The sequence below is a fragment of the Lampetra fluviatilis genome, chromosome 72 (assembly GCF_964198595.1).
Source record: "Lampetra fluviatilis chromosome 72, kcLamFluv1.1, whole genome shotgun sequence".
Classification (NCBI taxonomy): domain Eukaryota; kingdom Metazoa; phylum Chordata; class Hyperoartia; order Petromyzontiformes; family Petromyzontidae; genus Lampetra; species Lampetra fluviatilis.
This window is the reverse complement of record NC_136346.1, coordinates 1,224,060-1,245,480: the sequence shown is the minus strand read 5'-3', so window position 1 is coordinate 1,245,480 and position 21,421 is coordinate 1,224,060. Positions and strand designations below refer to the sequence as shown.

Below are 21,421 nucleotides of genomic sequence, written 5' to 3'. Positions count from 1 at the left end.
TCAAAACGGAGCATCAGGATCTTGCGTGGATGCGTCGTTTGTGTGCAATTTTTTTCGTGACTTTCCTGGCCGAAAGCCGTAAATGGTTGTGAGGGGCTCTGCAGGCGGTCCAGCTTGCTTCAACCCATGGTTGTTAACATCCAGACGTTAATCGGCAAGGACCATTTATTGTCCTAGTTCGCCAACATATAATACGTCATGCAAAATTCTAATGAGTGTTGTTGTGGAGAATGTATCTACTAGATGTGCTCTGCCTTGAAACCAAATACAAATCTGTACCAAAAATGCATTCCAAATGTGCTCTTAAAATTACCTCCTTGCTATGAAGCAGATCAAGCAGACACATCTTTCATTTATTGATCTCTCCACGAAACAAAGGAATATTTTACACAAACTATAACTAGCAGACTTCTGGGAGTGCGTCATTGATTCAGTGCAAACCACCTGTGGACCCTTATTCGTGTTGTAGAGAATGTACCTCCTCTACGTGTAACTTTTAAGTGGTATGCCTTGTAACTGATGAATGATCCGAGTGTGCTCCATATTTCAAAGACAATGAGTTGCTCCAGAGGCAGATGCTTTCTGAAAACACAAAAATACCCTTTGACCTGTATCACAAGAACAACGGGTTTCACCTGAGTTATCTGTACAGGTTACTTCCAAAACACACACTAACATTACTTATTCAATGTTTGACCCTTATAGACAAAATGTTACATGTGTAGTGTTGTAAATGACGGAATACACTTCTTAAGGCACACACTGTTTATTGTCTACTTAACACAGTCCCTAACACACAAGGGGTATACGGTCCCCTTACCCGTTACCCTGAGGAGGTACAGCCTCCGGACTTGGCAGGAGCTATCACAATCTCCCTGCTAACCTAGCGTCCTCCAGCTGGAACCGAGAGGAGGCTCACTGACCCACCGCTAGCTCGGTGGGTCCCCGACCTCTGGCCGCTCAGGACCTTCGCCCTCACAAAAGCGGGAAGGCTGGGAGCCAGGGTCCTGCCTACCCAGGACCTATTCTCCCTTCACCACTGGTGACACTGAGCCTCAGCCCTCACAAGGGCTGGAAGGCTTGGTCCAGGGTCCTAGCTGTCATCAGCCGGCTTGAGTCTTCGTGTAGGCAGAAATGCCCAGAGCTCTCAGCACTCTGACCTTTATACTGGTTCGTGGCTGGGCTTATCCAATCCCAGGCCACTTTGTGGAACCTTCTGATTGGTCCTTCCCAATCTGGCGTTTGGATCCTACATTACCTCATTTGACCCTGACCGTTTACCGAGTGGGAAAACTGTGTTTTCGATCCGCTCTCACCTCTCCCTGACCCCAACCGTTTTCCGAGGGAGGTGGCGCTCTCTCGCAGGTCGCCGAACAGTGAGTAGTTATTACCATTACACATGTACGCACACAGACAAGTATTCATTAAAAATTATTGAGTCATTTTATCAAAATGTAATTACTGCACTGAAATATGCTGTATCAGGTTACATCATATTAACAACCTATTTTAAAAAATACTGTTTGCTTAACAGTGTATGTACAACATACTTTTGCACCATTCAAAGCGAGTAGGCCATTGCATGCTGGTGTCTGGGTCAAAATTTAGCAAATTCTAAACATTACCTACAAACTACACAACTGAGATGCCACATCAACCATCGCCCCCTACTGACAGGCTCTTGTCCACATGCAGGCCGGTCTGACCTTTATACTGGTTCGTGGCTGGGTTTATCCAATCCCAGGCCACTTTGTGGAACCTTCTGATTGGTCCTTCCCAATCTGGCGTTTGGATCCTACATTACCTCATTTGACCCTGACCGTTTACCGAGTGGGAAAACTGTGTTTTCGATCCGCTCTCACCTCTCCCTGACCCCAACCGTTTTCCGAGGGAGGTGGTGCTCTCTCGCAGGTCGCCGAACAGTGAGTAGTTATTACCATTACACATGTACGCACACAGACAAGTATTCATTAAAAATTATTGAGTCATTTTATCAAAATGCAATTACTGCACTGAAATATGCTGTATCAGGTTACATCATATTAACAAGCTATTTTAAAAAATACTGTTTGCTTAACAGTGTATGTACAACATACTTTTGCACCATTCAAAGCGAGTAGGCCATTGCATGCTGGTGTCTGGGTCAAAATTTAGCAAATTCTAAACATTACCTACAAACTACACAACTGAGATGCCACATCAACCATTGCCCCCTACTGACAGGCTCTTGTCCACATGCAGGCCGGTAAAGGGCCACCACCTTGTGCCACACAGGGGCAGCTGCTACTTGGGGATGCTCTTCGAGTGTTAGAAATGAGATACGATACAAAACTCAAAATCGCCGAGGCGATTAAGCAAGCACCATATAAATGTAATTATGATAACGTAGTGAATGCTTGGGAGCTTATTGGTTCTCGCTCCTGGTTAGAGATCTACCCAACTCACAGGTCCACAAAGAATGGCCGCTCTTACCCTGCAGGTTTTACCTAGGAATTGAGTGTTCAACTTCACATTCTTGTCATTAAAGGTCTGCGACAAAGGTGCATCTATTGCAGTGACAAAGGTGCATCTATTGGAGCGACATCGTCTCAAGCTTATACATCTACCGGGTCTCCAATTGACTTTGTATTGTCTCGGAGGAAGTCCACCCACACCTCCACTTCCACAAACTGCTGGGAGTTGCCACACTCTGCCTCACAGTCAGAATTCTGCTCCTGCTTCACGTTGCCTCCATCGATGTGAAAGTCCGATTTTGGATTTGAATCTTCATCTTCACTTTTTACCTTCACTTCTTCGCTCTTCCTCACTTCTTCACATTTCACCTCCTCATATTTCACATTGATACCTTTAAAAGTGTCCAAGCCGGGATTTTCTTCCGGTTCTTGTTTGATAAGGGATGGGATCATTACGGCACTTTGATTTTCACAAGCTGATTTCAGACTCCACTCCTTGTGGATCTTCTGATGCTTGTGTGTTCTCTGGTGTTTTTGAAGATTTGGTGAACATGCAAATGCCTTCCCGCACGGAGTGCACCTGAAAGGTTTGTCTCCCGTGTGTGTTCTCTGGTGTCTTTCAAGAGCAGATGACTGTGCAAACGCCTTCCCACACACACTGCACCTGAAGGGTTTCTCTCCCGTGTGTGTTCTCTGGTGTACATGAAGATTTGATGAATCTGAAAACGCCTTCCCGCACAGAGTGCACTTGAAGGGTTTCTCTCCCGTGTGAGTTCTCTGGTGTGTTACAAGAGTAGATAAATCTGAAAACGCCTTCCCGCACGGAGTGCACTTGAAAGGTTTCTCTCCCGTGTGAGTTCTCTGGTGTGTTACAAGAGTAGATGAATCTGAAAACGCCTTCCCACACACACTGCACTTGAAGGGTTTCTCTCCCGTGTGTGTTCTCTGGTGTTTTTTAAGAGTAGATGAATAGGCAAACGCCTTGCCACACACACTGCACTTGAAGGGTTTCTCTCCCGTGTGTGTTCTCTGGTGTGTTACAAAAGCAGATGACTGTGCAAACGCCTTCCCACACGCAGTGCACTTGAAGGGTTTCTCTCCTGTGTGAGTTCTCTGGTGCCGTGTCAAATTTCCAGTATGATCCGTGCTGTATGCACACCGGTCGCATTGTTGCCTTGTTGTACCGAGCTGCGCCGAGTGCCTTTGCTCCATCGGACAAATTCGGCAGATGAAGCGACAGAGGAAGTGTCAGCTGCAGACAGAAAAAAATAATATCCACACAGAGGAATGCATATATACATAGTAACATGTCACTTACACGTCTATACTTATTCATATATTCAAGATATAGTGAAAATGTTTACCAAATTCATCACAGGGGCTGTTATAGCACACAATGAGAGGGTGAATTGTCATAAACATGCCTGGAAGCCTGAGAATCTTCAAAATGAATGTTAACTCAAAACTCCGAGCACACAATTTCGCTATATGGCTACAAAAGGAATATTTATAAAAGCTAAATTCAGTTTACATGAATCTCGATTTAAAGCTTTCGTGACTGCAGGGATTCATTTTCTTGGTTATTTCGGTAAAGTCACGTACAAGGGAAATAATAGCTCTGTTCTTCACCTGAGGATGGCTGCTTGTGTTGTGGCCGAAACGTTGTGATAATTTTATTTTATTATGTGAATTTTTATTATTTTATTATTTCCCTTCTACATGACTTTAACGAAAGAACCAAGAAGATCAGTTGACATAGCAAAAGGTGTTGAAAATAATACTATTTGTGTTATGCAGAAATGCATACATTAATGTTCAATCGCAACTTAGAGGTGTGAAGCCAGCCAGGCTCAGATGTCCTTGAATGCTGGGATGAACAGATCTGACTTCAGCTACATGTGTGTGCTGTGTTAACTTCTTGACTGTTTCCGTTTATATAAAGAGTTCCAGAGGTAAACAAAAACAAACTATCGTTGTAATATAACCTCCGTGTCCAATAGAGTTAATAGACTTTACTGCAAACACAAACTTTACACTGTCACACACTGGCATGGTTCACAGGTGGTGGTGTGTCCAGACCCATGCCTAGCCACCTTCATCTGCTCAGTATTAATGCTTTCAGACTCCACAAAGTTATTCATTGAGGATCAATCAACATCGCCAAGGCTGTGTGTCTCTCTCTCTCCCCGTAGTGAGATGTGAACTACCTCTCTTGGCATACAGGAAGTCATGGGTTCAATCGTGACCCTGACGCCTGCTTTATATTTGTAGTTTTACGTGTCTCCCCCCGCGGTCGCGTGGATTTCCTCCAGATCCCCCGGTTGTCCCCACTCCACATGCAGAGAGTGAACACCACCACGCATCCAGAGTGAACACCGCCACGCATCCAGAGTGAACACTGCCACACGTCCAGAGTGAACACCACCACGCGTCCAGAGTGAACACTGCCACCCGTCCAGAGTGAACACCACCACGCGTCTAGAGTGAACACCGCCACGCGTCCAGAGTGAACACCGCCACACATCCAGAGTGAACACCACCACGCGTCCAGAGTGAACACCGCCACGCGTCTAGAGTGAACACCGCCACGCGTCCAGAGTGAACACCACCACGCGTCCAGAGTGAACACCGCCACCCGTCCAGAGAGAACACCACCACGCATCTAGAGTGAACACCACCACGCGTCCAGAGTGAACACCACCACGCGTCCAGAGTGAACACCGCCACGCGTCCAGAGTGAACACCACCACGCGTCCAGAGTGAACACCACCACGCGTCCAGAGAGAACACCACCACGCGTCCAGAGTGAACACCACCACGCGTCCAGAGTGAACACCGCCACGCGTCCAGAGTGAACACCGCCACGCGTCCAGAGTGAACACCACCACGCGTCCAGAGTGAACACCACCACGCGTCCAGAGAGAACACCACCACGCGTCCAGAGTGAACACCACCACGCGTCCAGAGTGAACACCACCACGCGTCCAGAGTGAACACCGCCATGCTGTTGACGAGCCTCACCTTGTTGTTGTTGTTGTGGGCAGGTCACTTCTGAAAACAAGAGCGGAATAGCAGCTCAAGCGGGCTTGGGCTGGTAAAAATAAAAACTGTATTAATATTTAAAGTAAAACAAAGGTACAAAGTGGCGATCCGGGTCAAGACAAATTAAACTTAAACGAGAGAATTGAAGCAAACGCGATCAGGCGACGGCAGGAGGCAAGGCCCCGCGTTGTAAAGTTCCAACCTGGACATCGCTTCCATGCTCGCTGCTACTCAATTGACATCCCTACGAGATTTAAAGCTTTCGTGACTGCAGGGATTCATCTTCTTGGTTCTTTCGGTAAAGTCACGTAAAAGGGAAGTAATAAAATAATAAAAATAAAACATAATAAAATAATTCTCACGACGTTTCGGCCACAACGCAAGCAGCCGTCCTCAGGTGAAGACCAGGTCTGTCGGGGAGACAGCGTCTGAATGGAACGGTCACGTAGAATGAAACACCACCACGCTTGGAGCATATATTTAAGCTGGGTTGGAAAGGGGGGAAGGGCGCCTTGACAAAATAATTTGCATATCAAGAGGAATTTAGCATATTTATGGAAATGCGTAGGAGGTGGGCGGGGGGTTTCAAAGTCATATTATGCCCGTGCATTATGAAGGATTAGCAGCATCAAAGGGAGGGGATAGAGGTAGCATTAATAAAGGGAAGGAATGTTAATAGTATGTAGCTGCAGTAACTAAACAACCACGACAAAAAACTAAAGTATAAACTACATAGTATCAGTATACTAAATATACTCTCCAATAAGCTGAGCTACTAACAGTAAGTAATACATTACAAATCTATGTCGCAAAAAATATAATATGCTTCCAGCTAAACTTTTTTCCCTTACATTCACACGGGTCTAATCCCGTACTATATGCTGCCATAGACAAACCCAACATTAAATTATATACAGTATTACTATACACCACCTATACCTTAGAATAATAGACAGTGTAATATTACACTATGTATTATTCTATCCGCCCTATTGTATATCACACTGCTGTATATTCACTATACAATTACGATACTATATATTGCCTTATACATTGTATTAAACATTACAATTTTATACTATTTATTATTATACAATCTGCTATACACTATGCCATTGACCGTCGAGTGAAAGATACTAAGAGGAAGCAACGAAATGTCAATGGAAGAGTGGTGTAGGGAGACTTGCAGCGAATCCATTCCCTGCGGAGAATACAAGATATATAGTCATGCCAGTGAGTGGACTGCGGTCTGAAAGTCATCGTAAACGTGAACACAATCAGTTAAGATCCGATATGCAAATTCTTTTGTCAAGGCGCCCTTCCCCCCCTTACCCAGCTTAAATATACGCTCCAAGCGTGGTGGTGTTTCATTCAGACGCTGTCTCCCCGACAGACCTGGTCTTCACCTGAGGACGGTTGCTTGCGTTGTGGCCGAAACGTCGTGAGAATAATTTTATTATGTTTTATTTTTATTATTTTATTACTTCCCTTCTACGTGACTTTACCGAAAGAACCAAGAAGATGAATCCCTACGAGAGAGACAGCGAGGCTCTACCTCGGTAAACAACAACCACCACCACAACAACCACAACCACCATGAAAACCACAACCACCACAACAACCACAATAACCACCACCACTGCAACCACCACCACTACAACCACCACAACAACCACCACCACAACCACCACAACCGCAACCACCACCACAACCACCGCAACCACCACCACAACCACCGCAACCACCACCACCGTAACCACCGCAACCACCACCACCGCAACCACCACCACCGCAACACCACCACAACCACCACTACAACAACCACCACCACCGCGATGAGAATTTCTCACCTCGGATTTCAGTTCACGCGCGGAGCGGCAGATTCCTGTTAACTCGCGACGTCACGCGGCAGCAGCAGGTGACATGACGTCACTTGCTGGGTACAAGACACTCCCCTCCCACAACGAGCGGCTCTTTAACTTAAAAAAATGATGTTAATGGTACCGTCCCAAATAAGGATTGGCACTTGAACAGATATCGGCAGCAGCCGAGCGGAAGTGACGTCACGCCCAAGAGCGCAGTGGTAGATGACATGACGTCACTAGAGGTACACATCCCCCTGTCGTTTGATGCCGATGAGGTCACGCTGAGCGGTGACGTCAGAGAGCGGGGTCAGAGTTCAAGTTTGTTGACAGAAGGGGAGCGGCAGTGTCGTGGTGAGCGCTGCGCTCCGCACCGACAAGCCGAGTTCCAGCTCGTGGTCAACACCGCCAGTGACGACTTTCTGAGCCGGTCCTGAGCCTCCCCTACGTCGACTCAGCCTCAAACGAGAACCCGGTTCGGTGTGTCAAGATCGCCACTAGGGAGACAAAGGCGGCCGGGCGTGGTGCTGGCCACCCACCCCCTCGTGTGCCGTTAACAGCACATGCCCCAACATTCTGTGCAGGCTATACGGGGGTCTTTGTGTTAGGTGCTCACTAGCAGCACTTGCCCCTACAGTCTGTTAAGGCTATACGGGGGATCTTTGTATGTGTGTTGGGAGCAAGTTTGAGTGGCGTGTAGTCGTGGGAGTTGAACGGGCGCCTGCTGCTACTGACAGTCGTTGACTCCGGTGGGACAGACGCTGATAGACACACAGACAAGACAGGCGGACAGATACAGACATGAGGAACAGAGAGAGAGACAGAGACGACATAGACACAGAGACAGGCAGAGAGAGACACACAGAGGCGAACAGAGACACAGACGGACAGAGAGATGTTGAATCGAACTCGCTGAACTCGCTCCATTGAAAGAGTTTCCTCGATCTTTGCCCATCCCCGGAAGTCGTTCTAGTTTCTATTTATTTCATTGTGTGTGGTGTGAACGTGTAAGCAATGTGGGATATCGATGTACACGGACATAAACAAGATCAGCAGACAAGACGTCTTTCATCCTCTTTGGCTCTTACGGTAAAGTCACGTAGGTAGAAAAAATAAAATAATAATAAATAAATCACGTTTCGATCGCAACACGAGCGGTCATCTTCAGGCGAAAACATCCAGACATTGCCGCGGCAGAAGTCACGCTCGTGTTGCGATCAAAACGTCGTGATTTTTTTTTTACCTACGTGACTTTACCGTAAGAACCAAAGAGGATGAAAGACATCTTGTCTGCTGATCTTGTCACGTAGGTAGAAAAAATAAAATAATAATAAATAAATCACGACGTTTTGATCGCAACACGAGCGGTCATTCTCAGGCGAAAACATCCAGACATTGCCGCGGCAGAAGTCACGTGAGCTACGGCACGTGACAAAGATAAGATGACCCCCCCCGGGGCTCGCCTCGCTCAGCTGAGCATTGTTTTAATGCGGTAGGCTCACGGGAAATTGATTTATGTAACACGAAGGTACTTTGAAAACCCACTGGCTATACTCTTTTATATAAGTGTTGTGTCCTTAACCACACGGGGACGTCTGGTTGAGGCAACGCGTTTATTATAACTCTTTCGAACTCGGCTCTACACACGACTGTAACACGAAGGGGTAAGGCCCCTTCCACCCGATAGCCTACGGGAGTTACAGCCTCCCTTCTATCGCAGCCTGCACACTCCGGGCTCTGCTACCCACGGGTCCCTTAGCCCGGCGTTAAGGGAAGACTGGACGACCCGTCCCAGCCAGGGTACGGGAGCTCACCTCTGGTCCGCTACAACCCGGCTCTAACAAGAGCCTCGGTTCAGGGTACCCGGGTGCTGGTCCAGTCTTCAGATGTCTTCAGAGGGCCGGCCTTTTATCCCCAGGTCAGGGTCACCCCTCCCCTCCTGACCCCCCCCCCCTGTCCCAGAACCTTCTGAAAGGTCGTATCTTAAGGGGCCTTAGGGATGGGTGGGGGTCAGGGGTGTTAGTCTCTGGTCACGGTGGGGGGCCGGGGGTTTAACCTTTGGTCAACCCCTACGCACCTCGCTCTCTCGGCTGCCCCCTGTTGACCCGTGAACGTGGTGGCAGGTCAGCTTACAGCGCCTTGTTATGGCGCTTAAGCACAACTTCGTGACGAACGCTGCACGTTCCGTCGCTTTCATGCAGGGGGCACTGCAAACCTACGCGCCCCCTGCATGAATGACAGAGGCGCAGGGACAGATGTTCGATCGCGTTGGAATCGATCTGCAGACGGCGGTCTTCTCGCACGGCCAACTCTATCGCCTCATCTCGATCCCACGATCCCAACCAGGTGAAAGTCCGCATCGAACCGCACACCCAGCAAGGCCATCTACTTAACGACGAGAGAAAATTCACACGAAATGTCGTTTTCAATGAATAAGCATTTTATTGAAGAAATACAATTATCTAATTAAAAACAATATTCAATTCAAAGTTGTTTCATTTTGAAATTTCAAAACGGAGCATCGGGAGCTTGCGTGGATGCGTCATTCGTGTGCAATTTTTTTTGTGAGGGGCACCGCAGGCGGTCAGGCTTGATTCAACCCATGGTTGTGAACATCCAGACGTTAATCAGCAAGGACCATTTCTCGTCCTAATTCGACAAAATCTACGTCAACACATAATACAAAATTATAATTCGTGTTGTAGAGAATGTATCTTCTCTACGTGTAACTTTTGAGTGTTATGCCTTGTAACTGATTTCAAAGACAATGAGTTGCTCCAGAGGGAGATGCTTCGTGAAATCACAAAAATACCCTTTGACCTGTATCACAAGAACAAGGAGTCTCACCTGAGTTATCTGTACAGGTTACTTACAAAATACACACTTTGTCCTAACATGACTTATTCAATGTTTGACCCTTATAGACAAAAGGTTACATGTGTAATAAAAGACTCCGTCAGGCACTGCTGGTCTCCGCTTGTCTTTTATTCAGGTTCTTCTTCGCACCCCGCTGGTCTCCTCCTCGGACCAGCGTCGTCTCGCGCGCGCCCCACACACGCTCCCTCTCGCGCTGCCACGCACGCTCCCTCTCGCGCTGCCACGCACGCTCCCCCTCGCGCTCCCTCTCACGCTCCCCCTCGCGCTCCCTCTCACGCTCCCCCTCGCGCTCCCTCTCACGCTCCCCCTCGCGCTCCCTCTCACGCTCCCCCTCGCGCTGCCACGCACGCTCCCCCTCGCGCTGCCACGCACGCTCCCCCTCGCGCTCCCTCTCACGCTCCCCCTCGCGCTGCCACGCACGCTCCCCCTCGCGCTGCCACGCACGCTCCCCCTCGCGCTGCCACGCACGCTCCCCCTCGCGCTGCCACGCACGCTCCCCCTCGCGCTGCCACGCACGCTCCCCCTCGCGCTGCCACGCACGCTCCCCCTCGCGCTGCCACGCACGCTCCCCCTCGCGCTGCCACGCACGCTCCCCCTCGCGCTGCCACGCACGCTCCCCCTCGCGCTGCCACGCACGCTCCCCCTCGCGCTGCCACGCACGCTCCCCCTCGCGCTGCCACGCACGCTCCCCCTCGCGTGCCACGCACGCTCCCCCTCGCGTGCCACGCACGCTCCCCCTCGCGTGCCACGCACGCTCCCCCTCGCGTGCCACGCACGCTCCCCCTCGCGTGCCACGCACGCTCCCCCTCGCGTGCCACGCACGCTCCCCCTCGCGTGCCACGCACGCTCCTCCGTTAGCTCCTCTACTCCCGCACTCCGCACACTGCTGGCCGACGGCGTGCTGAGGTCTTTCGGCCACGTGGCCGATGGCGCGGATCTCTCTCTCACCACCCAACGTGGCTCAGACTCTTAACTTCCCCGACTGCCCCGATCTCTTCCGGGCTCCCACTTATATCCATTCCCCCCACGTGATCCTGACTCCCATACTACCCCGCTGGCTCTGCCCCAATTCACCTCGCCTCCCATTGGAGCCGAGGTGAACGGTGGCCCCTCCCACACGCCCTGCAGACCAGGCTCCGCCCGCCAATACCCCGGGCTGTGTGATTGGACCAGAGCCCAGCAACAACCTCATTTACGCACACCATCAGACAAGTATTCATTCTAAATTATTGACAGGCATATTAACAAAATTGAATTACTGCACTGAAATATACTGAATTAGGTTACATCCTATTAACAAGAAGCTAATTAAAAAAATACGCACCGTCTGCTTAACAGTGTATGTACAACCATACTAAGGCACCATTCAAAACGAGTTGGCCATTGCATGCTGGCATCTGGGTCAAAATTGATGACATTCTAAACATGACCTACAAACTCCACAACCAAGATGCCAAATCAACCATTGCCCCCTACTGACAGGCTCTTGTCCACATGCAGGCCGGTGCAGGGCGACCACCTTGTGCCACACAGGGGCAGCTGCTACTTGGGGATGCTCTTCGAGTGTTTGAGACGAGATACGATACAAAACTCCGAATTGCTGAGGCGATTAAGCAAGCACCATATACAGTGATACCTCGGTTCACGAACGCTTCGGTTCACGAACAACTCGGTTCAAGAACAGAAAATTTCATAAAAATATGCTCCGGTTCACGAACTCCGCTTCGGTTCACGAACAGGAGCCGCGCCCATTTTTATGCTAATTCCAGGCTGTCACATGGTCGTGACTTCCTGTAGGAAGATCGTGGAGAGAAGCAGAGACACCGAAAGAAGTCCTGTGAGTACTGTGAAGACACTTTCAGTGACTTTTTGATTTTTGGTGTGCTTTTTAGCACATACAGTACTGTACTACTGTACTGTACTTACTGTATTGTACAGTTCACCCGTTTGAGTGCTTACTGTCTCCCACCCGCCTTCCACCTGCCTTCCTCCATGCCAGAAGTCATCTCAAGCAAGGTTAGTGTTCTCTCTTTATACATTACTATACTGTACAGTACTACAGTAATGTGTATTGTCATTTGTTTCATATTTTTGTGCTTCAAAAACCAAAAAAAAAGGTCAGAACGGATTAACCGGATTTACATTGAACCCTATGGGAAAATGTGCTCACGACCAGAGTCAGTTCACGAATTAAGTTCGTGAACCGAGGTATCACTGTAAATGCAATTATGATAACATAGTGAATGCTTGGGAGCTTATTGGCTCTCGCTCCTGGTTACAGATCTACCCAACACACAGGTCTACAAAGACTGGCCGCTCTTACCCTGCAGATTGAACCTAGGAATTGAGTGTTCAACTTCACATTCTTGTCATTAAAGGCCTGTGACAAAGGAGCATCTATTGGAGCGACATCGTCTCAAGCTTACACATCTACCGGGTCTCCATTTGACTTTGTATTGTTTCGGAGGAAGTCCACCCACACCTCCACTTCCACAAACTCCTGGGAGTTGCCTCGCTCTGCCTCACAGTCAGAATTCTCCTCCTGCTTTACGTTGCCTCCATCGATGTGAAGGTCCGATTTTGGAGTTGAATCTTCATCTTCAAATATTACCTTCACTTCTTGGCTCTTCACCATCACTTCTTCACATTTCACCTTCACATCTTCATGTTTCACCTCGATACCTTTCAAAGTATCCAAGCTGGAATTTTCTTCCGGTTCTTGTTTCATGATGGATTGACTCATTGAGGCACTTTGACTTTCACAAGCTGATTTCAGACTCCACTCCTGGTGGATATTCTGATGCTTGTGTCTTCTCTGGTGTACATGAAGATTTGATGACTGTGCAAACGCCATCCCGCACGGAGTACACCTGAAGGGTTTCTCTCCCGTGTGTGTTCTCTGGTGTATTACAAGATCAGATGAATGTGCGAGCGCCTTCCCACACACACTGCACTTGAAGGGTTTCTCTCCTGTGTGTGTTCTCTGGTGTTTTTTAAGTGTAGATGAAAGTGCAAACGCCTTCCCACACACACTGCACTTGAAGGGTTTCTCTCCCGTGTGTGTTCTCTGGTGTTCTACAAGAGTATGTGACTGTGCAAACGCCTTCCCACACACACTGCACTTGAAGGGTTTCTCTCCCGTGTGTGTTCTCTGGTGTATTTTAAGAGTAGATGACTCTGCAAACGCCTTCCCACACACACTGCACTTGAAGGGTTTCTCTCCCGTGTGTGTTCTCTGGTGTACATGAAGATTTGATGAATCTCTAAACGCCTTCCCACACACACTGCACTTGAAGGGTTTCTCTCCCGTGTGTGTTCTCTGGTGTGTTACAAGAGCAGATGAATATAAAAATGTCTTCCCACACACACTGCAATTGAAGGGGTTCTCTCCCGTGTGTGTTCTCTGGTGGTCTACAAGAATAGATGCCTGTGCAAACGCCTTCCCACACACAGTGCACTTGAAGGGCTTCTCTCCCGTGTGTGTTCTCTGGTGCCATGTCAAATGTTCAGTACGATCCGTGCTGTATGCACATCGGTCGCATTGTTGCCTTTTTGCACCGAGCTGCGCCGAGTGCCTTTGCTCCATCAGACCAGAGGCAGCGACAGCTGCAGACAGAAAAAAGTTATATCCACACCATCTACACATCAGTATCAATGCATATACACAGTAACACGTGCCTTACACGTCATTACTTATTCATATATTCATGATATAGTGAAAAAGCGTCCCAAATTCATCACACGGTCTGTTATGGCACACAATGAGAGGGCAAATGGTTAGAAACATGCCTGGAAGCCCTCGTATCTTCAAAATGAATGTTAACCCAAAACTCTGAGCACACAATTTCGGCTGTCTGGCTTCAAAATAAATGTTTATGAAAGCTAAATTCAGCTGACAAAGCAAAGGGTGTTGAAAATAATACTATTTGTGTTATGCACAAATGCATAAATTAATGTTCAATCACAACTTAGAGGTGTGAAGCCAGGCTCAGATGTCCTTGATTGCTGTGATGAACAGTTCCGACTTCAGCTGCACGTGTGCTGTGATAACTTCCTGACTCCAATCTTACAAAGACTTCCAGAGGAAAACAAAAATAAACTACCGTTTTGATATAACCTCCGTGCTCAATAGAGTTAATAGACTTTACTGCAAATACAAACTTCATACTGTCGCATAGAGGCGGAGTCAGGATTTTCAGGTGGAGGGGCGGGTAACACCTCCAGCAATGAAAAATGATAGGAGTTGTTAGTAAGTAAGAACCTCGGCATCGTGCTCGCTGAAGGTGTTGATGCCTTCAGGGAAGCCGTGTACTGTAGACGCAACTGCGCACAATTCTGCGAGTCGCTTGCAACTGCTTTGCCGTTACTTATTGCCTATAATGGACACGGACTGTTGTCCTCTCATAGAGTCCCTGGCACGTAATAACATGCCACACGGTGGCGGTGGGGGTCGCAAAATGCTGATTTATCTATGTAAAAAAAGGGAAATTTGTGAATATGTCTGTTCGAAATGTTTAGCATACTTCCCGACATGCAACAAACTTGAAATTTGGCATGTGGGTAGCTTCCAGACTGTACACAATGCGAAAAGTATAAAAATAGACTTTTGTATTTTGGGGAGGGGTCGGGGGCGCAATAATGCATTTATTTTGCACGCAAGTGAGCGGTGACATCACATCTGTGATCACATCTGTGATGTCACACCCGCATGCGGCAGCGTTACGCAGTGTGCAAGACAAGAATCCAAGTCCCGGGCGAAGCCGGGTAGTAAAGCTAGTCTATATATAAAAGGGAAATGTGTGGATATGTGTGGATATCTGTTCGAAATGTTTAGCATACTTCCCAACATGCAACACACTTGAAATTTGGCATGTGGGTAGGTTCCATACTTTACACAATGTAATAGCTATAAAAATAGACTTTTGTATTTTGGGAGGGGGGGGGAGAAATGACCATGGAGTGTGTGACGTCAACCCGCAACACACCTGAGTTAAGCGCTCTGCAATGCTTACCCCTACCATATGGCTCTTCGCGCTCCGTACTTCTAGAGCTGTTAACAGCGTTCCGGGAGATTTTAGGTGGCGCTTCGCTCCTGGCCAATTAAGTCATTGGCTTCTCAGATTTTCAATACAAATCCGTGCAAAGAACGGGTACAACTGCCATCTTAAATATAAAGCAGAAATTACATCTGTTTGTGTGAAGCAGCAAAAACTCTCCAACGCTGAGCTCTGGCTTCATGAAATTTTCACAGCTTATGCTGTCTGGAATTTCTAAGCGAACGCGACTATTTTCAGCTTGCACGTCATTCCCTTCCCGAGTTGTCAAAATCAACATTACGTAGAAGTGGGTTAAGGTTAAATTTCCTTCAGTGAAAAACATCCGATTTAGTTAAATTGATTTCTTTCAACTTTTCTTTCTTACAAGAATCAATTTTTCAGGGTTTATCCGTGAAATAAGGGAATATTAAATTAATCCAAGACAAGAATCCAAGTCCCGGGCGAAGCCGGGTAGTGAAGCGAGTTACTAATAAACCCCAATAGTAATTTCGATCGGATCGTTGGGGGGGCACGTGCCACCCCACCCCCACTGGCTCCACCACTGGCATGGTTCACAGGTGGTGGTGTGTCCAGACACACGCCTGGCCACCTTGACCTGCTCAGTATTAATGTGTAGTGGTGGTATTGACGTGCGCCGACTGTGACAGTGATGGATCACGGGGCGGCGCGGGGTGCGGGGTTGGGCACGCGTTGTGGGCGTGGTGTGGACGCGCGCGCCGGGAGTGACAGATGACGGGGCGGCGCGGCGTGGGTGGTGAGGCACGATGAGATGTGGGAAAAGAGGATCGTAGCCAGCGCCCGGCGATTGGTCGAATAAGTGGGTGCTCGCAGCGACGTCCGCAGGTGGGGTATAAAGGGGGACGCGCGAGAGCACTCGGGGAGAGTTACCCAGTTGAAGACCCGAAGACGGAGCTGAAGACCTAGTGCCCCGAGACCCCTAGTCCCGCCGTCCTTGTGGGGACCGGGGCCCTGTGTGGCTCAGAGGCGAGGCTGTGGGACCCGGGGTCCGACGCCCCCGTGGGTCGGGCTGGGGACCCACAGTCGAGACGGATACCCCGGGCAGGGAGTGTCCCGAGTAGCTCAGTGGCGTTAGTCGCCGAGTAGCTAAGTGGATGTTGGTCATCCGAGTAGCTCAGTGGCGTTAGTCGCCGAGTAGCTAAGTGGGTGGTTGTCACCCGAAATACAAAGTGGATGTTGGTCATCCGAGTAGCTCAGTGGGCGTTAGTCGCCAAGTAGCTAAGTGGGTGTTTGTCACCCGAGATACTAAGTGGGTGTTTGTCACCCGAGATACTAAGTGGGTGTTTGTCACCCGAGATACAAAGTAGGTGTTAGTCACCTGTGAACGAGTTTGATAAAATAAAGAGTGTGTTACCCGTGAAGTCGTCTCCCGCCGAGTTACTACATTACAACTGGCGTCAGAAGTAAACCTGTCTTCAAGGAGTATGGACACGAGGAAGACTACCCGTACCCACGAGCGAGGTCGGGACGACGACGGCGTACCGGGGACACCGACCTCGGGAGTAGAGGACGAGGAGTTGCCGCCGATGCAGCACTTCGCGGTGATGGCCGACGCTCCGCTTGCCTCCGACACCAGCCTCCAGGACGCGCACGCCCGGTTGGCGGAGTTGCTACTCGCCGCCGCCGCTGTCTTGGCCGACATCTCCGTTCCGGCGAGCGGAAAAACGGCTGCGGGGGTCGTGGAGGAAGCGACGGTGGAGGATTCCCGCCAAAAGGCGCTTCGCGCCAAAAGTCTGGAAGTTGCCGCCGTTTTTGGGGGGCCGCCACCGATTGGCGGGAAAGACGGACGCCACGTGGCCGGACACCTCCGCGCAGCGCAGCCCACGTCATCAGCGCGCGCCGGAGCCCTCCATTTTGCGCCTGACAACCGAGCCGACATTTTACACAACTACAGCGGAGCGCGGGAAAATCTCTCCGACGTCGACGACGATCGGGTCCTCCAGCAAAGATTGCCCGCGCTGTCGGCGTTCAAGGCGGATGGGGGCGACTGGGGAGCCTTCCAACGAAGGTTCCTCGCTCATCAGGAGATGTCGGGGTGGTCCGACACCACTGCCCTGCGTGCGTTGCCAGCGATGCTTGACGACGACGCGCTTGCAGCCTTCACATCTGCTGCAAGGTCGTCCCGCTCTACGCTCCAGGCCGCACTACACCTGATGGCGAAGGTGTTCGGGCCGCCCTCCACGTGTCGCCACCAGTTCTACGATCGGCGGAAGGTGGCTGGAGAAACGACGCTCGCCTACCGCACGGCACTACTCGCCTTGGCGGACGCAGCTTTTCCCCGCATGGATAAGGAGGGGAAGGACGCCATGGTGACGGAGCAGCTGCTGGTGTTGGCCCACGAGTTGGGGGTCCCCATCAACGTGGCGGACGAGATGGATATCTGCTCCCTGGCGATCGCCACGAGCATTCACGCGTACGAGGTCCTCAAACGCAAGCCGGGGGTCGTCTGCAAATGGGCGGGGAACGCGGCGGTGGCCGCCACGATCGCCGAACCTCAGCCAGCTGCGGTGCAGGAGCAGGCCTTCGCTGCATCGCGTCCGGGGGAGTGGAGAACGGGAGGTCGTTCGCCCACACGTTCGCCCCGCAAGCTGGAGCAACCGAAACCTACGACGTCCGTCGTCTGCTACAACTGCGGCCTTCGGGGTCACGTCGCAGCCGGGTGCCGGGCCCCGCGTCAGCGCGCCACAGGACCACGTCGGGACGACGACCAGGGCCACAAGTCATCCCAACAAAACCCGGTGCCTCGGGCTTGACGGCTGCTGACCGTCGAGAGCCTGAACCCCGGGGCACGCACGGGTCCTCGTTGCCTGGCCGATGTCTTCCTGAACCGCCGGCACCACCGGACGTTCAACCGCGTCTGGTGCCGTACGACGGACCGGCAAGGCGGACTCGGGCTAGGTCTCAACAATTTTCATGAAGACGTTTTTTCTCTACACCGAGCTCGCCCGGTGTTCCCCTCTGCCGGGGTACTGTCCCGTTGTAGGGACGCTCGGAAGAAGAAGGGGACACTGCACGAGTCGAAAGAAAAAAAAAAATTTTCCCATTTATTTTCCTTTTTGCATATACATTGCTATTGTCACTCGCCGGTTTGTATATATTGTTCTGTTGTCGCGGTGGCATTGGTTGAGGGTTGCGGATGGTAGTGTTCGCGTCGTGTTGTGTTGTTAAGTTAGTTGTTGTTCTTGTTGTTGTGTTGTGTTACGGGGCACACAGGGCGGTTTGTATATTTTTATAGCAGCCGGGTCGGCTGCGAGCTATGTGGTAGGGGGTGATGTAGTGGTGGTATTGACGTGCGCCGACTGTGACAGTGATGGATCACGGGGCGGCGCGGGGTGCGGGGTTGGGCACGCGTTGTGGGCGTGGTGTGGACGCGCGCGCCGGGAGTGACAGATGACGGGGCGGCGCGGCGTGGGTGGTGAGGCACGATGAGATGTGGGAAAAGAGGATCGTAGCCAGCGCCCGGCGATTGGTCGAATAAGTGGGTGCTCGCAGCGACGTCCGCAGGTGGGGTATAAAGGGGGACGCGCGAGAGCACTCGGGGAGAGTTACCCAGTTGAAGACCCGAAGACGGAGCTGAAGACCTAGTGCCCCGAGACCCCTAGTCCCGCCGTCCTTGTGGGGACCGGGGCCCTGTGTGGCTCGGAGGCGAGGCTGTGGGACCCGGGGTCCGACGCCCCCGTGGGTCGGGCTGGGGACCCACAGTCGAGACGGATACCCCGGGCAGGGAGTGTCCCGAGTAGCTCAGTGGCGTTAGTCGCCGAGTAGCTAAGTGGATGTTGGTCATCCGAGTAGCTCAGTGGCGTTAGTCGCCGAGTAGCTAAGTGGGTGGTTGTCACCCGAAATACAAAGTGGATGTTGGTCATCCGAGTAGCTCAGTGGGCGTTAGTCGCCAAGTAGCTAAGTGGGTGTTTGTCACCCGAGATACTAAGTGGGTGTTTGTCACCCGAGATACTAAGTGGGTGTTTGTCACCCGAGATACAAAGTAGGTGTTAGTCACCTGTGAACGAGTTTGATAAAATAAAGAGTGTGTTACCCGTGAAGTCGTCTCCCGCCGAGTTACTACATTACAAATGCTTCCTCACTCCACCAAGTAATTCATTGAGGATCAATCAACATCGCCGAGGCTGCGTGTCTCTCTCTCTCCCCGTGGTTGCGTGGATTTCCCTCCGAAACCCCCAGTTGTCCCCACTCTACATGCAGAGTGAACGCCGCCACGCGTCCAGAGTGAACGCCGCCACGCGTCCAGAGTGAACACATCCACGCGTCCAGAGTGAACACCGCCACGCTGTTGACAAGCATCACCACCTTGTTGTTGTTGTGGGCAGGTCGCTTCTGGAAACAAGAGCGGTACAGCAGCTCAATCGGGCGTGGCCTGGTATAAAAAAAAAAACTGAGAATATTAAAAGTAAAACAAAGTTACAAAGTGGCGAGCCGGGTGAAGACAAATTAAGCTTAAAAGAGAGAATTGAAGCAAACGCGATCAGGCGAGGGCAGGAGGCAAGGCCCCGCGTTGTAAAATTCCAACGTGGACATCGCTTCCATGCTCGCTGCTACTCAATTGACATCCCTACGAGAGAGAGAGCGAGGCTCTACCTCGGTACACAACAACCACCACCACAACAACAACCACCACAACCGCGATGAGAATTTCTCACCTCGGATTTCAGTGCACGGGCGGAGCGGTAACTTCCTGGTCCCTTGCGACGTCACGCGGCAGCAGGTGACATGACGTCACTTGCGGGGTACGATGACACTACCCTCCCCCAATGAGCGGCTTGAAACTCGCAACGGCTTTCACTAATTATGTTAATGAACCGCCAGTTACCGGGCGTGGCTTTTTCCCAAATAAGGATTGGCACTGGGACAGATATCGGCAGCGGCCGAGCGGAGGTGACGTCATGCTCAAGAGCGCGGTGGTCAGGGTGAGTGACATGACGTCAATAGCGAGGAACACCTTGCCCTGGCGTTTGACGCCAATGAGGTCACGCTAAGCGGTGACGTCAGAGAGCGGGGTCGGAGTTCAAGTTTGTTGACAAAAGGGGAGCGGCAGTGTCGTGGTGAGCGCTGCGCTCCGCACCGACAAGCCGAGTTCCATTCCCGCTCGTGGCCAACACCGCCAGTGACGACTTTCTGAGCCGGTCCTGAGCCTCCCCTAAGTCGACTCAGCCTCAAACGAGAACCCGGTGCGGTGTGTCAACATCGCTAGCACTGGGGAGACAAAGGCGACCGGGCGTGTTGCTGGCCACCCACCCCCTCGTGTGCCGTGACGACCTCCATCGGTGCTGCTACTCGCTGTGAGCAGCACTTTGTAGATGTTGTGGCTTGGCTCTCCAACACACCCGCTGGCGACATTTCACGATGACATTTTCACGTCCATAAAACCTATGTCGTTTTTTGGCAAAATTGATCAAATTTTTTTAGCTTTATTTTTCAACAAAAAGTGCATTCCTTGGTTGTGTTTAGCCTGAGTAGCCTATATATTACGTTAAAAAGTGGGGAATTTCATGCATGAAATTTTCGAATATGAAAAAGTTAATCGGCATACTGTGCCGATTTTAGGCCAAATAAGCCCAACTTTCACAGCTTTATTTTTGGACGAAAGTTAATTCCTCTATTGTATTTACCCTTAGTATGCCATGTATTAGATTAAAAGTGGAACATTTTATGATGAAATGTTCACGTCCCAATATAGAATATCAGCATACTAACTTAGGCCGTTTTTGGCCAATAATGGCCAAGTTTTTACACCTTCATTTTTTAACAAAAGTGCAATCCTCGGGTGTGCTTAGCCTTAGTATCCGATACATTACGTAAAAAAGTGGTAAATTTCACCATGAAAGTTAAGTAAAAAAGGAAATCACCCAAAATTGGCCAAACATGCACAGCTTTATTTGTCGACAGAAATCCATTGCTCCATTGTATTTAGCCTTAGTATGCTAAGTATTAGATTATAAGTGGAACATTTCATGATGAAATATTCACGTCCCAAACTGAAAATCGGCATACTAACTTCTGCCGTTTTTGGCTAAAATTGAACGAATTTTTACAGCTGTATTTTTAAACAAAAAGTGCATTCCCCGATGGTTAGAGGTCCTTCAGGACTACCAATTCA

The 21,421-nt window shown here is 50.2% G+C and overlaps 2 protein-coding genes across 3 annotated transcripts in view; both read right to left on the bottom strand.

Annotated features, from left to right (window-relative positions):
- Positions 1–20,019, bottom strand: part of LOC144953119 (uncharacterized) — a 65,811-nt gene extending 45,792 nt beyond the window's left edge. Inside the window, exons 1-2 of one of the 2 annotated variants that reach the window (XR_013640760.1) lie at positions 19,965–20,019; positions 18,832–19,641 (exon numbers count right to left, since the gene is read on the bottom strand). The gene's annotated coding sequence lies outside the window, so the exon portion shown is untranslated. Of the gene's footprint in view, positions 1–18,831; positions 19,642–19,964 lie in introns of those variants that run through there. The other variant, XM_078883665.1, reaches the window with a different exon arrangement.
- Positions 721–14,668, bottom strand: LOC144953145 (uncharacterized). The gene is made up of 2 exons (XM_078883711.1): positions 13,075–14,668; positions 721–3,600 (listed from the first exon to the last, which is right to left on the bottom strand). The coding sequence occupies exons 1-2, from the start codon at positions 13,878–13,880 to the stop codon at positions 2,595–2,597; spliced, it is 1,812 nt and encodes a 603-aa protein (XP_078739837.1). The 5' UTR covers positions 13,881–14,668; the 3' UTR covers positions 721–2,594.
- Positions 20,020–21,421: the final 1,402 nt, after the last annotated feature.

Bases quoted from the DNA above. Each gene is read 5' to 3' on its own strand.
- LOC144953145 (XM_078883711.1), bottom strand. From the start codon at position 13,880: ATGTGTAGATGGTGTGGATATAACTTTTTTCTGTCTGCAGCTGTCGCT. The intron at 3,601-13,074 runs GTCATCAAATCT...GTGTGCATACAG, and splicing joins TGCGGGATGGCGTTTGCACA to CACGGATCATACTGGAAATT.